The following is a 14054-nucleotide window of genomic DNA, read 5'->3' as shown; positions in this document are numbered from 1 at the left end:
TGAAGGTGAGATTCAAGCATTGAAAACACGCACCGTTAAAACAGTCAAGAAAACATATTTGATTGGCGTGAGCAATCAAAGACAAGTTTAGTCGTGTCACTGCTGAATCGAGAAAGCCATGAGGCAAGAACGGTCGATTTTATCCAACTGAGCTGAAGGAACAGGCCTCCAACAACAAACCAACTGATGGACATCCACTCCACGACTGATTACATCCAATCACGCAGAATACGAAGGCCACAAAGTTCTTGCAAACTTCATCAAAGACATCATAAACATTAGTGCCATAACCCAAGGGTTGCATCTATGGACTAATGTGATAGTCAGCCGAACAGCCTAAAAGACAGTATAACTAACGTCCTCTTCTATGTTCGCAAAAGCTTCACAGGTACAGTGCGCATCTTGTCCGACCTCTGCGTCGAAGGGACCAAATATCCGGATATGCTCGAAATCAAGGACAGGCGTTTCTGAAGGTCGACACCCCCTCCCTTTGAGCTTGTCGATGACGACCTACGATGCATTCCAGGCTGGTTTGGCGAGGAAGGTGAAGAAGATACCGATGGCTCGGGGGCACCAACAACCTGCACAATGGCCTGTGTATCGACGCTGTGAATTTCAATAGTATTGTTTGGGAGGAGAGACGTGATATAAGGATAATCGAGGCCTAAACAAGACATTTTAGAAAGTTAAATAGAAGAACAAATTGTTTAGTGAGAAAAGAACTGACAGATAGCTTCAGGATGGCTCGGCCATTCGAGAGTACCTCTAACCGGGTCACCATCTCCTGTGACAAAGAGACCTAAAGTACTCGCTCCCGTCCAGGACAAAATCAAAAATTCATTCTGGCTGATTACAGTGATTGACGGCTTCACAACGAATGGCGTAGGTTCGAACGCTTGTGAGACGGGAAGTACTTGAAATACAGACAATGCCTCGAGGTCCAGCATGCTGTAGTGAGTTTTGTCCGCTATACAAAGGGTCCGACCTGTTCGTTTGGCAAGGGTAATGCCACCTTGTTGAAGGGGGATTTCCTGCGAGAATGGCGTTGATATAAGTGTGACAAAAAAGGGTCAAGGAGGCGTACTTTGGTGTAGAAAACGCGATCCTTCATTGTAAACATAGCGATACCATTCCTCTTAACAACACAGAAATCAACGGGTTCCATTGGCAATTGCAGGCCTTGTGCAGAGAGAGGGGGCAATTGTCGCTTTAGATGAATGTCGTCCACGGCGAAGGTCACAACGTTTCGAATCGGCTTGATGGGATATGGGTCGAGCGAAGGTATTGTATAAAAATGTATTTGATGATCTAAAATGGACCAAAGTGAGGAATTTGAACAACATTAACGTGGAAAAAGAGTAATGTACTCAAGTACCAGATAGGACTAGCGCCCGCGAAAGACTGGGAACTAGGACAATTTCATCGATGGGTTTCTCTCCAGGGACAACCTGTCTGGAAAGCAAGGTATAGGTTTGGAGCTACAAGGTGACCGGTAAAGTATCATATGTGTTAACACACGCCGAGAAGTAATGTTAGGGATGGAAACATGCATTATTCGGCCCATCTGCTTGCAATGCAAACCGCAACAACTCTCCGTTGGAACATCCGGCGTATATCTCAGAGCCTAGAGAATCATCAGTTAATAGCTTTAAACCCTTGCCGCCGAGCTGGCTCAAGGTTAAGCATTAGTGACTCACCTAATGCTTGTGCACAGCGCAACTGAATCTTCCCAGCAGCGCTCTGAAAGGCTAATAACACATATTACATTTTATATCAAGCAATCATTCATTGGTACTCACTGTAAGGCTCGATGACATCCGGAATCAGGCGCTGCAGTTGAAATGGAGGAACCTCAACAGGGTGTTGAGGAGCGGAAGTCATGGCAGTAAGATGACCTTTTGTTGAAGAAGGTGGGGAAATGTCTACAGTAATAACTGAACCCGTCAGTTGCAGGCGTCTGGGTCGAGTGTGGGGTGTCGGATTCAGGCAAGGATGGCTTTAAGTACAATTCAGAAGCTTGGCAAGCCTCGCCAACGATGTTGTCTTTCGTAACTAACACGAGCAAATATGAACTCGCGTTGCGTCGCGTGACGTACAGGCCCCTGTTTCTGGCCACCTTAAACAAGTTCATGGATGACAGTTACGTTATAATTTTATGATTTGAATTTTCAGGACAAATGTGCTAAACGCATACAAATAAACTATTTGGTGCCAGCTATTTTTCTCTGGTTGAGCCGCAACAACCCAGTGTTTTAGGGTCGTCTACCCATCACCATTCCCTAATTAATCCTTGCAGCACAGGAACTTGTACCCCGTCCAGCAGCACGCGCCGTCTCCACAGCTTCCGCGGTTCCTTTCAGTGTATCCCGGTGGGCAGGAACCAGCGCAAAATGGCGCGGTTCCATCCCAGTAGCAGCCAGGTGGTGCAGGGCCATCTTCCTCGACTTGGTGTCCGGCAGGGGAATTGGTAAGGAGGAATTTGAGCGCACTGCTCTCATCGTTGGTGTTGGCAGAAACTGCATTGACGTCCTTAGAGGGAACGGCAAGGACGGATGCAGCGATTGCGATAGCGAAGATGAAGAATTTCATTGTTTCTGATGTTCTACCAGACGGAAATCAGTATTTTGTAGGGTTGAATTGAAGCTGGAGGAACTGCTTACATTGCTAGACGTTGACCTGACTGGGGATTTATCGATTTCGAGCAAGGTATTTATACAATTTTGCCTTGCTTCGAATGAGGTTGGTGTTCTATCTGCCATGCGCCACCACCGCGCGAAATGCTCTTAAATTCAGCCACAAGAATCGCCTAACAATGACAAGGCAGGATTCCATTCGTCCAAACCACCCTCTTCATAGTTCCATAAGTCAGAAGATATACCTGACGACTTCGATGTCTCAAGTATCTGTACCGTCAATGATTATGTACGTACTTAATTTGTCTACCCAGTGATAGCAGCGCCTTGCCAGCCTAAGATACAGTCAGAGAAACGATGGTAGCATGTTCTCCACAGCAGCCACTGCAAAACGTTGCCGCTGAAGGACGCTCTAACTGAATGTGTTCTTGCCATCTTGACCGCCTCAAACCGTTTGCGCTACCATTTGTACAAGCTTTGCGCTGGGTGAATTACCTTCAAATCAACATTAAGTCTTGTTACTTGTCAACCTTAGTGGCCAAATTTAAACCAACCCCTAACCTTCCCGCTCTCCACTATATTAAAATGCACTCTATAATTTTGATCATGTAAACGAAGTCGCTAGTGTTAACCCTCAGGCTTCGTGCTTCAAATTTCACCCAATATCCCGGAGTTTCGTGTCGTGTCGAAATCAATGCTGCTAGTTGGTACAAGGTAGTTAAAAAGCCGTATACAAGTGAGAACCACCAAAGTCTAGCCGGTATCAATGCATTTCGAATTGCAACTTAACGCACACATGACTATGACTTATTGTCAGTGTCCGGGCGCTAAATCTCAGGCCATGACTGGAAGAACGATGACGTCATACCCTGCCAACGCGACCTCGTCGACTGTAAAAATAAATTGGGGTGAGCTCAAATAAACCTCGTCATACACATAGATCTGAATTAGTAAGTGTAATATGGAGCCGTAAACTTATACTCTGCGGATAAGTTTAACTGGAACATTGTTGACACCCAAAGTCAAGATAATCTTCCCATCCAAAACCCTATCCCTCCATTCATCCTTTGTTTCCCCGTTGCTCAAGGCAGGTTCGACCCTGTAGTCTCGAAGTAGAAGAGCAAGGAAGCAAACAGACTCCAGAGTCGCGAATTTCCTCCCCAGACACGCGCGAGTTCCAATGCTAAAAGCAGAGAAACTTTCCGACTCGTTGCTGATTCCATACCACCTGGACGGGCGGTATTCCCCAGGGTTATCGAAATATCGTGGGTTGTACTCTGTTTAGTAATACTTAATCAAATGCAATGCATGCATGAGAATGGAAGTAACTCACGGACTCCGATCATGTCAACAATCACCTTGAAGTTTCTGGCGTCAGCAAGAGAAGCTAAAACGAAATAAACGTATATAATTACATTTGTGCCCTTGGGTACAGGGAATGTTGTGACGCCCTCTTCTCCAACGGGATTGGGAATATTCAAGACAGTGTCCTCATACGCCTGGCGAATCATGATATGGCCAGCAGCTGCATACGTCCGTCAGCATATCGTCGTTTAATGGAGTAGCTAAACTGACGGAAAAGTCTGACACCCTCATAGAACGCCGCCAGGACTTTATTCAAAGAAGGATAGTCATCGATTGTCTGACTTCAGATTCAGTTTGCTGATACCGGCCACTCTAACCTTTGACGTTTACATACCGGCTCACGGTCCCGTCCAAGAACGGAGGCGATCTGATCGTACACCTCATCCTGAAGATTTTGATGATACGCCAAGTACCCCAAGGTTGCAGCCAGCGTGTGTGCCGTCGTTTCTTCGCTCGCTACATTAGTAACAATTGGGTCTAAGTTTTATTCCGACTTACCGTGGCCAGCAAAAAGCATGACAAAGACGTTTCCAATCTGATGCCTGGATGTTCAGTAAATGAAAGATGACACTAGAGAAAACGTACAAGCTCATCGTCGCTTAATTTAAGCTTTCCTTCGTCCTCGTTTGCTTTAACCAACATGGTGAAGGCATCATGTCTACCCTCAGAACTATTAGAGCGGACCTCCGCTCGTCTTTCTGCAACCTGTTGCTTCATGAATCCTAATAACTTCCCGTGCGCCTCTCGTACTTCCTTGAATCTACAAATTGTCAAATAAGTCTCAAAGTGTGATACGACTCATATGCACGTACTTCTTTGTGGGTAGATTCTGAATCCATTTTGGTAAGAAGGTCGCAATCATGTGTGAATCGGCCACAATTCGCAAGGCTTCCTGGATTGACAACGATCCATCTTCTGACCGAGGCGGAGAAGACCAATCAAAAGAGAATCCAAATCCGCATTTCCCAATGATCAACAAAGCAAGCTAAACATTAATGAGCACTTAATTAATATAACGTGTTTAATGGAACCCACTTTGAATGTCAAAGTCTGAATGACGGGAACATCTATTTCTTTCTTCCCTTTCCAGCCTTCCGCTTCGACCATGTCATTATAGGTATTCAAAGTTTCGGTCCACACCATCTGGTACCTAAAAAGACGTTGGGGAGATAAACTTCATAGCTTGTATTGCATCTTACAAGCTGTTATTGAATGCAGGTCCCACAATTCGTCTGTGCTTCCTCCAAGTTTCTTTATCTGCCGCGACGATATTCATTCCCCAAAGTCTAAAGGAGATATGAGATGTAATACACAAAATGACCCCACAAAACTCACAAGAATGCTGCGCTTGACTCGGGCGTCTTATAGAAGCTACACTTGTGACCTCCGCCACTGACCTGACGTGCGACGTCGACATTGGTAGTATAGAAAGTAGGCGATCCGACCAAATAAGGTACAACGGATATGGTGTCGTTCGGGAACGGCTTATAGACTTGAACAAATCATTACAAGCTATCAAAGAATCAGAGACTGAAATCTTACATGAGTATCGCCATGTCCACGGAGAGTAGTAATTGGGGTTCCACGACGCCTTTGGCAGCAGGATCGCTGGTAACGAAAGTGGATGAAAGGGTATGCGAAACCCTGGCATGTAGCTCACAGCCTGGTGCCAATCTTGTCAGACTTCGCCTGGCCATTCCACAATCTCGTAATTTACATACCCGAAGGCCTTTGCGATACTTGACGACACGAGAAGTCACGAAAAGAGCTAGTAAAGCGAGTCCTACATTTGTCACCGTGAGTTGAGTGTGCTCGAGCCATTGTTGAAGGACACCAATCGCTGAGTGAATATAGTCAGTCATCGTAGGTGACTGAAGATTTACAGAGGAAAAAAGTGTGCAAAGGAAAAGAAAAGAAGCAGGCAACTGGAACCTTCACACCGCCATGGCATTCCAACTACATACCCATCCATCAGTCTCACAGGTGTAGAACACTGAGGGATACATGTTTGATGTCAAACATCGACAATCAAACAGATATATATTATGTAGGATATAGATGTTTGATGTCACGCAGATATTGTGTTTGACAACAAACAGGCTTCAAACATAAATTGTGTTTGAACTCTGTGTGACATCAAACACCAAATACGTTTGAGCACTGTTTGTTAAAAAATATTAGCCTGACATAATTCCTGTTATAAGGTTCTGTAAGAGATCAACCATATCTTAACTAACATGAATATCAAACATATTTTATGTAAGCATTCAAACAGAATATTTGTCCAAAATCCGACAGATTGCCAAACAGATATTTATGAACCAATCAGATGCGAGAAAAAATGTATGTTTGATATTAATAATTGTTTGATTTCGGGCAAATATTCTGTTTAAATCCTTACATAAAATATATTTAAGATACAGATTATATGGTTGATCTCTTACAGAACCTTATCATACAGCTATTCAAACAGGAATTATGTCAGGCTAATATTTTTTAACAAACAGTGCTCAAACGTATTTGGTGTTTGATGTCACACAGAGTTCAAACACAATTTATGTTTGAAGCCTGTTTGTTGTCAAACACAATATCTGCGTGACATCAAACATCTATATCCTACATAATATCTGTTTGATTGTCGATGTTTGACATCAAACATATTCTATCCTGAAGTAATGTCAATTACGAGATTGGGCCGGGAAGGCCGACATGTGCCTGATCTCAAACCGGTACCTTTAATTTATTTCTTATCTTATCAATTTCGTAACTGAAACTACATCATAGCCCTCTCGAGGGAGTCGTTCTTCATCATCGACAGAGCCCTCTCAAGGTCGTTTTTCATCGATTGCCATGTCCAGTCGTAACCTTTTGCAATTATTTTCCCAAGGGCTTCCAACCTCTCTTCAGAAACAGTTTCACCATCTCGAATATCCTCGTATCCGGGAGCATTGAACTCGTATCGTAGACCTTGACGTATAGTAGCCTCAACAACGAAGTTTCCGAAGGGCCGTCTAACCGCGTTATAGACTCTGGTTATCTTTTCGATACTGATTTTTTCTTTGGAAGTCAACTCCTTGGCCAGCATCATTGCCAGAAAATAGGCATCCTGAAAAAGATTCGTTACAATTCCAATAACTACAAAATATACGACAGCTCAACACTCACCTCAATGGCCTGGCCTGCACCGTTACCCAGGTGAGGAGGCATTGCATGAGCCTATGACACCAATTAATGATTGCTCATGCGAATATGCCTGAAGCAATAAACTGACAGCATCGCCTATAAGAAAAACGCCCCCAGATGCAAAGGCATCCAACGGCTTCGATGTTTGTATGGCCCATTTAGACGGCTTGGATGTTCGCTAAAACAATTACAAAAGCATGAAACTTGTGAAACAAATCAAACAAGAACAGCGTACATTAACCAAAATCTGGGCATCCTCCTCCCATCCCACAAATGGTGAAACAAAGTCATCCTGCGTATTTTCTACTACAGCAGGTCCATCCAAGTAAGTACCCTGTTTGCTTATGTCGCTCACGAAAAGAACAGAATTGATGAGTCTCCCTTGCGAAACAGGGTAGGCCACGATGTGCTAAAAGCCGTGTCGTTCAATCCCCCATTGACGTGGGCGAATGATGTAGGCGTACCTTGTTTTTGCCGCAGTACTGTTGAAGTATACAAAGCACGATAATCAGTAATTCGCCGTCTTTGACCCGAGAAATCTGGGTGAATTTGAGATACGTACCACAACAGGTAGCTTCAGAGCCTGATGGTTGGGATTGTCTCGCCGAATGAGGTCGCTGTCGATTAGGTTGCGATAAACGTAAGTCCCACTGAATACAGGTCTCGCGTTCCTAGTCTTTTCATCTTCAGACCAATCCTTTCCTTCCGAAATAAATGTTCGTCGCACAGCCGAGTTGATTCCATCGGCGCCTATGAGCAAATCACATACAGCTTTTTCTCCATTTGTGAATTCGAGTTCGATGATTCCTTTGTCATTTCTTTGATATCTTTTGAGTCTGTGAGAAAGATGGAATTGAATCAGGGGAGAAATGTGCTTCAAGAGAATATCTTGGAGGTCTGCCCGGTGGTACGAAATAGAGCCGCCTAAACATAATTTCCGTAAGAACCTTGCTCGTTTTGATACCAATAATAAAGCGCACCTGGTACCAGAATTGTAGTAATTGGAACGCCCACCTTTTGATCACTCTTACGGTACACAAAACCTATTTCTGTGCATCAAACAAAAATAGTAATAAAGAAACGGCTCTCCGAAGCCTCCAAATAACAAGGTTACAGTACTCACTGGGTACTCCTGTTGGAACTTCCTGATCAGGGGAGAGCCGTTCTACAAGGGAAGCTTCCAATCCCATGTTCTTCAGTATTTCCCAACCCCTGGGCCATATTGTTATTCCTGCGCCGACTTGTGTCAGCTTTGCAGTTGACTCGTATATGTCGACTTGGAAAACATTGTCCAACTTCAAGTTGCTCATAGCAACGCCTATAGCCATCCCTCCAATTCCACCCCCTCTATCATGTATTGTCAGCGAGGTATCGTATACTGGTGGCTTGGTAAAGGAACTCACACCACGGCTATACGAATTTTCCGACTGGATTCAGACATTAGAGTTATGAATCTGGGGGGTAAGAAATTCGTCTGTGTCGCTAACACGCTGGCATGCTATTTATCTCGTATGTTTTTAGATAGCACTACCAAACGGCGTAACATATGAGAATCCATAGACTTGTCTTTCAGTGACAGTTTGGCCAGCATCGATATTTCTGTCGTCTTTCTCATGAACAAAGAAAGCACTCATCATATCACAGGTTTGTTGGCATTCATTCCATGATACATCGAAATGCCTTGTGACATTACAAGGAACCATCATGTTAGAATACCAGAAAAAAAAGCTATTAGTTTTGCATTGGATGTGCAAGCGAAGTCAAATCTAATCTAATAAGGCATGGATACAGAATTTATTTGAATATTTGCAGTTCATGCTCCACTCACCTACTCTCTACCGCCCAACAACAAGACTCGACACTAATACTACCCAAAGTGTGTTTGTGGTTCCGCTCCACTACCTTCTAAATCAGTTTAGAAAATGCAGCCTACCCAAGCTGACTCCCTTATGATGTCACTGGAAAGGTCACCCATTTGGTCAAAGACTCAGACAGCGAATAAAAGACAGCAAAACATCTCCAAAACATCACCTAAACGATAACAAGAACCTCATACGAACAAATTTTTCAATTATGCAAGCTGCAGCCAACACCGCGCAAAACGTAAGAAATCTAGAATATTTTTCATAGACGGCAGTACTAGTCGAGCTCACTGGTGGCATTCCACTTTTAGTACCTCGGCCCTCTCGATACGACTGTTCATCCGGAATACAAGCATGCTGAAGATGGTTCAACAATGCGAGCATTGGCATGGTTTGGTAACAAGGATGTGCGGATGGTTGATGCCCCTATCCCAGCCATCACGGAACCGGACGACGTCATCGTGAAGGTGACGGGAACGACTATTTGCGGATCAGACCTTCATTTGTAGGCTTGTCATTTGCTGGTTTATACGTACCCTGATGTCCTTCGGATTAGATATCATGGGGAAATCATGACGATGCAGAAAGGAGACATTCTCGGCCATGAGGTTCGCTCAGCTCTTTTCAAGCCATGCAGTTCTAATGCTACTCTCCCAAAGTTCATGGGAATTGTCGATAAAGTAGGCCCCAATGTGACCCATCTCCGTCCCGGACAGCGAGTGGTTGCATCGTTCCAAATCGCTTGTGGCAAATGCGAATATTGCAAAAAGAGACTGTCATCGTTTTGCGACAGAACAAACAATTCGTCGTATGTCCTTTTGGCTATCGGTGATTCTCATGCGCTCATTCATTCCTTTCCAAGTCTACAAAACTACATGTACGGTCAGCGCGACGCCGGCTTTTTTGGTTACTCACACTTCACCGGAGGATTCCCGGGAGGGCAAGCAGAGTTTGTGCGCGTCCCTCTTGGAGAAGTGAATCTCTTGCCGATACCCGACAACGTCCCCGATGAGAAAGCCTTGTTCCTGTCAGACATTCTTCCGACAAGTTATCATGCTGTGGTAGATACTGGCGTTCATGACGGGGACGTAGTTGGAATTTGGGTGCGTGAATTTTCTCCAGCTTCATGAATACAACCTATTGGAATACCTTGTAGGGTTTGGGCCCCATTGGCATGTATGCTGCAAAATGGGCACAACTCAAAGGAGCCAGTCGCGTCATCGGAATTGATAAAGTACCGGAGCGCCTCGCATTTGCAAAGGAAAAACTCGGGATTGAGGTTATTGACTTTAGCAAATTCTCTGACATTCCGAAACGCATTTATGAGCTTGTTCCCCGGGGTCTCGATGTTGCACTTGACTGTGGCAAGTTTCCCAGACGCTTTCGTAATTCTCATCACTAAAGCCCAGTACAGGAACCTTCCACGAACCGAAGACCATGATGCACAAAGTTCAGAAGTTGATGATGCTAGAGACAGATTCTCCCGAGACCATTAACGAGATGATTGTCTCGGTCAGAAAGTTGGGAAGATGCGGCATCATTGCAGCATACGCTGGTTTTGCCAACGGCGTCAATATCGGTGCATTGATGGAAAAGGGCGTTCGGTATGTCAAGAGATCTGATCCGGAAAGTGTTTGCTTATCATCCGGGAATAGTTTGATTGGGAATGGTCAAGCGCCCGTTCACTTGTACTGGAAAGAGATTTTGCACGATTACATCATGACCGGAGAATTTGACCCCACGTTGTATGCATCAATTCCATTGTATGGGGCTTAATTTGCGACGATCTAACATTGTTTCTCCAAGTGTTATTACACACAGAGTACCTCTTGAAGACATGTCTAAGCTTTACAGTGCGTTTGACACTCGACAGTCCGGTGTCGAAAAGGTCTTTGTCGAGACCAAGTTCTCATCAAAGCCAAGCGTTGGCTGCCCCTCCGTTAGCAGGGTATCGGAGTGGAGTTCGATTAATTAAACATAAGATGTTGGATAGGAAGCATTACTTTTATAATACATGTAGTACGCACTTATATTCAGCGATACAAGTAATTGTGAGACATAAGATATTGTGGTCACTCGTGAGCAACACGAAGGGTCCGCACACTTGACTGCGGCTTGCAAATAGACTCCTGAGAGATTACCCCTATCGTTTTAACATTAACTGGTAACCCCTAACTCCGGTCCGTCCAGCCCACTCAGATGCCACATGTCAACAGGATGGCAGGCACGAGGCAACTCCAAGGCGACCTTTGGTTGTTGTTCCCAAAGGTGACATTGTACCTACTTCCAGGTGAGTCTGGGATATTTACTTTGCAGAAGCGCCCGTTCTCTGGTGATTGATCTACTAACGGTTTATCTGGTTCGAAGCAAGCTCGATTGTGATACCTAGTGCGCCTACCAATACGGAACTACTGAAAGCGTGTCTCCGTGCCTCCATTCTTCGATTCGTATCCTCCCATACACCACCTACTAGTGCAACCAAAGTCACCCTGCGATGTCTTCAATCATAAATCAGGTTTCGGAGACGAAAGACCCACGAGAACAGCTAGCCATCATTGAAGCTGAAGTGGCGCGTGTTTCCGCGACGTTGGTTGGCCTGATGAATGAAAGCATTTCTCTCAAAAGGACCGTCAACGACCAGTATAGCCCATTCCTACTCCATCTCCCTGTCGAGATTATTTCTGAAATTTTCAGCTTTTGTCTCCCTTCCTTCGACCCGAAGAACGACATGCCTAGTACGGGTGACCCTCCATTCACACCTTTCGTCTTCGGTGCAGTATGCGCCTCGTGGAGGCGAATAGCTTGGTCGACGCCGATGCTTTGGTCAAAATTGACCTTTCGCCTCATCTCTCCTCTCAATATCCATACCCAGGTTAACTTACTGGAAGAATGGCTTGCTCGTTCAGGCGAGCTCCCACTTTCCATCAGGCTCATGGCAGCCGATGACTTCTCCTGGACCGGGGTTAGCTCCGAAGGCGTCATACAAGCTATTCGAAAGTATGCCCACCGTTGGCACGATCTCATCATACATCTACCGTCTTCTTGCTACAGGTATCTACCCTCTACGGAAGAGGCCCGCGGCTTTCCCGTTCTAAACTCGTTCATTCTCAAGCCTCCGGGAGGACAAGGAGATCGCGTTCACAGAATTACTATACCGCTTTCACCGAATCTTCGCTATCTGTCATTATCATGCCTTTACCTTCGCTCCATCGTCTTCCATTTTGAAGTCTTGACTCACGTCGAATTAGAGTCTTTTTATATTGACGAAATACTGGAGATGCTCAGGCAGACGACAGCTTTGCACACTCTGACAGCTAAACGAATTCTGAGCGGAGACGATAGGCACGATCCTCCCGAGGAACCTATTATCCTTTCGAATCTTGAAGAGGTTTGTATCGTCAATGACAAAGGCACAGATATACAGCTACTATTTGACAAGATATCTACGCCCAAACTCAATACACTTTCATATACCGCCGAGGGGTTACAACCAGTACCTGCCCATGACATAGTCTCTCTGATCAAGCGGTCTGGTTGCCAATTGGAAACTCTGGACATCCTTCATGCTCCAATACGTGAAGAGCCTCTTCAGATTCTTCTGGCCGCACTTTCATCTCTCAAATCTCTCAAAATGGCTATGCCGACACTCACATCGATAAGACACGCACCACTAACCGACGCGGTACTGCAAACGCTGAACCCGGATTATGCACAAGCGAATAAAATAAGCTGCTCGCTTCCCGAATTGCAAAGTCTTTCTTACGCTGGCGCTCAAGGCTTCACATGGGAGGCTTTACTTACTGTTCTTGAGTCACGCTGCCCGCTCCCGCCACCGAAGGACCCTTCGCAATTAGCCCCTGTAATTTCCTCCCATAAACCTATGTCAAGTATAAAGGATGTCATGTTGGTTCTCAATTTTGCATCGCCGGATGAGCATTCTTCGACGCCTTCCCCGTGCCCTATCATGCTTGAATCTTTAGCGCATAGGGGAGTGTCAATATCTATCCGCTCTGATGTTAGGCCTGGGCTGCATGCATTGGTGGAAGAAGCTTAACGTCAGCCACTCTTCTGTAAGTCTTCCATTTCATTTTTTTGCGCTGGATCGTTTTCGCATTCTGAACTTCTTATTATAAGCTTCCAGTTTCGGCAGGCTGAGCCTGTAGAAACATCAAGATTCTCTTAATTGTATACTCTCTGTTAGCGTTTTACCCCGGACAGACGGAATTCTTGAATGTCAAATATCATGTACGAACTATCATCACCCCTCGTGCTCTATAGCACTACCCACTTCGTCGGATTTCTCCATGTAACATGTATACTAATCATACTGACCTTTTTGCAATACGAGACCTTTGTGCAAGATTCACCACGTTGACAGTGTTAGAGTTTCAAAAGCAGGTCGAAAGAAATGGGGAGCCTATGTATGATGCGCCATATGATTTGTGCAGCTCTAATGTGGTTTTAATTGTGCAAACTGAAATTTGACAGTTGTTACCGTGTAAGTCCGTCCATTGACGAGCTAAAAGAACTTAGAAGGAACACTACCAAATGCCGATCAAATTTCATACCACGGGCGAATATATAAGGTTGAAAAGTCGACGAGAATGAAGGTGCAATGTACCCAAATTTAGTACCAAATAATTCATCGCAGGCAACGCAGTAAGTGGGTACTACATGAGAAAGGCGAATAGTGTTTTGACGCCCTACTACTCCACAGAATGACTTGGCACCTCCTAGCGTTGGCTTTATGGGCCGTAGCAGCATTCGCTATGCCTGCGACCACAACAAACCATGACAGTGCCACTGCGCTTTTTGACCCTGGTAGCCTCGACGCCCTACTGATCAGAACTAATGAGTTCATCGACATTGGCGAACGAAGCGAAGCAGATGGCCCTGCTCCAAACGGATGCTACTGGCAAGGTCAAGCTCCAAAATGCAAGGACAACATTTGCCCTCCAGGGTATGCTGAGGAACTCAGGGGGCCCTGTGGAGACGGCCCATGCTGCGCAAA

General features: G+C 45.1%; 6 protein-coding genes across 6 annotated transcripts; 2 read left to right on the top strand and 4 right to left on the bottom strand.

Annotated features, from left to right (window-relative positions):
• Positions 1-365: 365 nt before the first annotated feature.
• Positions 366-1881, bottom strand: JR316_0009212 (Vacuolar protein sorting-associated protein 3; the record flags this gene model as incomplete). The annotated part of the gene is made up of 7 exons (XM_047894918.1): positions 366-664; positions 728-1031; positions 1085-1308; positions 1376-1452; positions 1582-1624; positions 1698-1748; positions 1800-1881. 7 exons carry the CDS (start codon positions 1879-1881, stop codon positions 366-368), a joined length of 1080 nt encoding a protein of 359 aa, XP_047746377.1.
• A 398-nt stretch (positions 1882-2279) lies between these two features.
• Positions 2280-2759, bottom strand: JR316_0009211 (uncharacterized protein; the record flags this gene model as incomplete). The annotated part of the gene is made up of 2 exons (XM_047894917.1): positions 2280-2488; positions 2654-2759. 2 exons carry the CDS (start codon positions 2757-2759, stop codon positions 2280-2282), a joined length of 315 nt encoding a protein of 104 aa, XP_047746376.1.
• Positions 2760-3608: 849 nt separating this feature from the next.
• JR316_0009210 (Cytochrome P450 monooxygenase 124) lies at positions 3609-5860 on the bottom strand (the record flags this gene model as incomplete). Its single annotated transcript, XM_047894916.1, has 13 exons — positions 3609-3910; positions 3967-3991; positions 4049-4158; positions 4209-4275; positions 4333-4445; positions 4497-4533; positions 4584-4758; positions 4811-4983; positions 5034-5148; positions 5198-5284; positions 5334-5490; positions 5541-5661; positions 5720-5860. 13 exons carry the CDS (start codon positions 5858-5860, stop codon positions 3609-3611), a joined length of 1623 nt encoding a protein of 540 aa, XP_047746375.1.
• Positions 5861-6771: 911 nt separating this feature from the next.
• On the bottom strand, positions 6772-8509 carry JR316_0009209 (Salicylate hydroxylase; the record flags this gene model as incomplete). The annotated part of the gene is made up of 8 exons (XM_047894915.1): positions 6772-7104; positions 7164-7214; positions 7270-7359; positions 7417-7590; positions 7646-7663; positions 7744-8105; positions 8162-8230; positions 8305-8509. 8 exons carry the CDS (start codon positions 8507-8509, stop codon positions 6772-6774), a joined length of 1302 nt encoding a protein of 433 aa, XP_047746374.1.
• A 745-nt stretch (positions 8510-9254) lies between these two features.
• On the top strand, positions 9255-11018 carry JR316_0009208 (Zinc-type alcohol dehydrogenase-like protein; the record flags this gene model as incomplete). Its single annotated transcript, XM_047894914.1, has 9 exons — positions 9255-9284; positions 9355-9548; positions 9600-9651; positions 9703-9851; positions 9906-10146; positions 10200-10407; positions 10458-10647; positions 10699-10788; positions 10850-11018. 9 exons carry the CDS (start codon positions 9255-9257, stop codon positions 11016-11018), a joined length of 1323 nt encoding a protein of 440 aa, XP_047746373.1.
• A 519-nt stretch (positions 11019-11537) lies between these two features.
• On the top strand, positions 11538-13097 carry JR316_0009207 (uncharacterized protein; the record flags this gene model as incomplete). Its single annotated transcript, XM_047894913.1, has 1 exon — positions 11538-13097. The coding sequence occupies one exon, from the start codon at positions 11538-11540 to the stop codon at positions 13095-13097; it is 1560 nt and encodes a 519-aa protein (XP_047746372.1).
• Positions 13098-14054: the final 957 nt, after the last annotated feature.

This window comes from Psilocybe cubensis, chromosome 8 (assembly GCF_017499595.1).
Source record: "Psilocybe cubensis strain MGC-MH-2018 chromosome 8, whole genome shotgun sequence".
NCBI lineage: Eukaryota > Fungi > Basidiomycota > Agaricomycetes > Agaricales > Agrocybaceae > Psilocybe > Psilocybe cubensis.
Note: the sequence above shows the minus strand (reverse complement) of the source record. Positions and strands in the feature narration are given on the sequence as shown.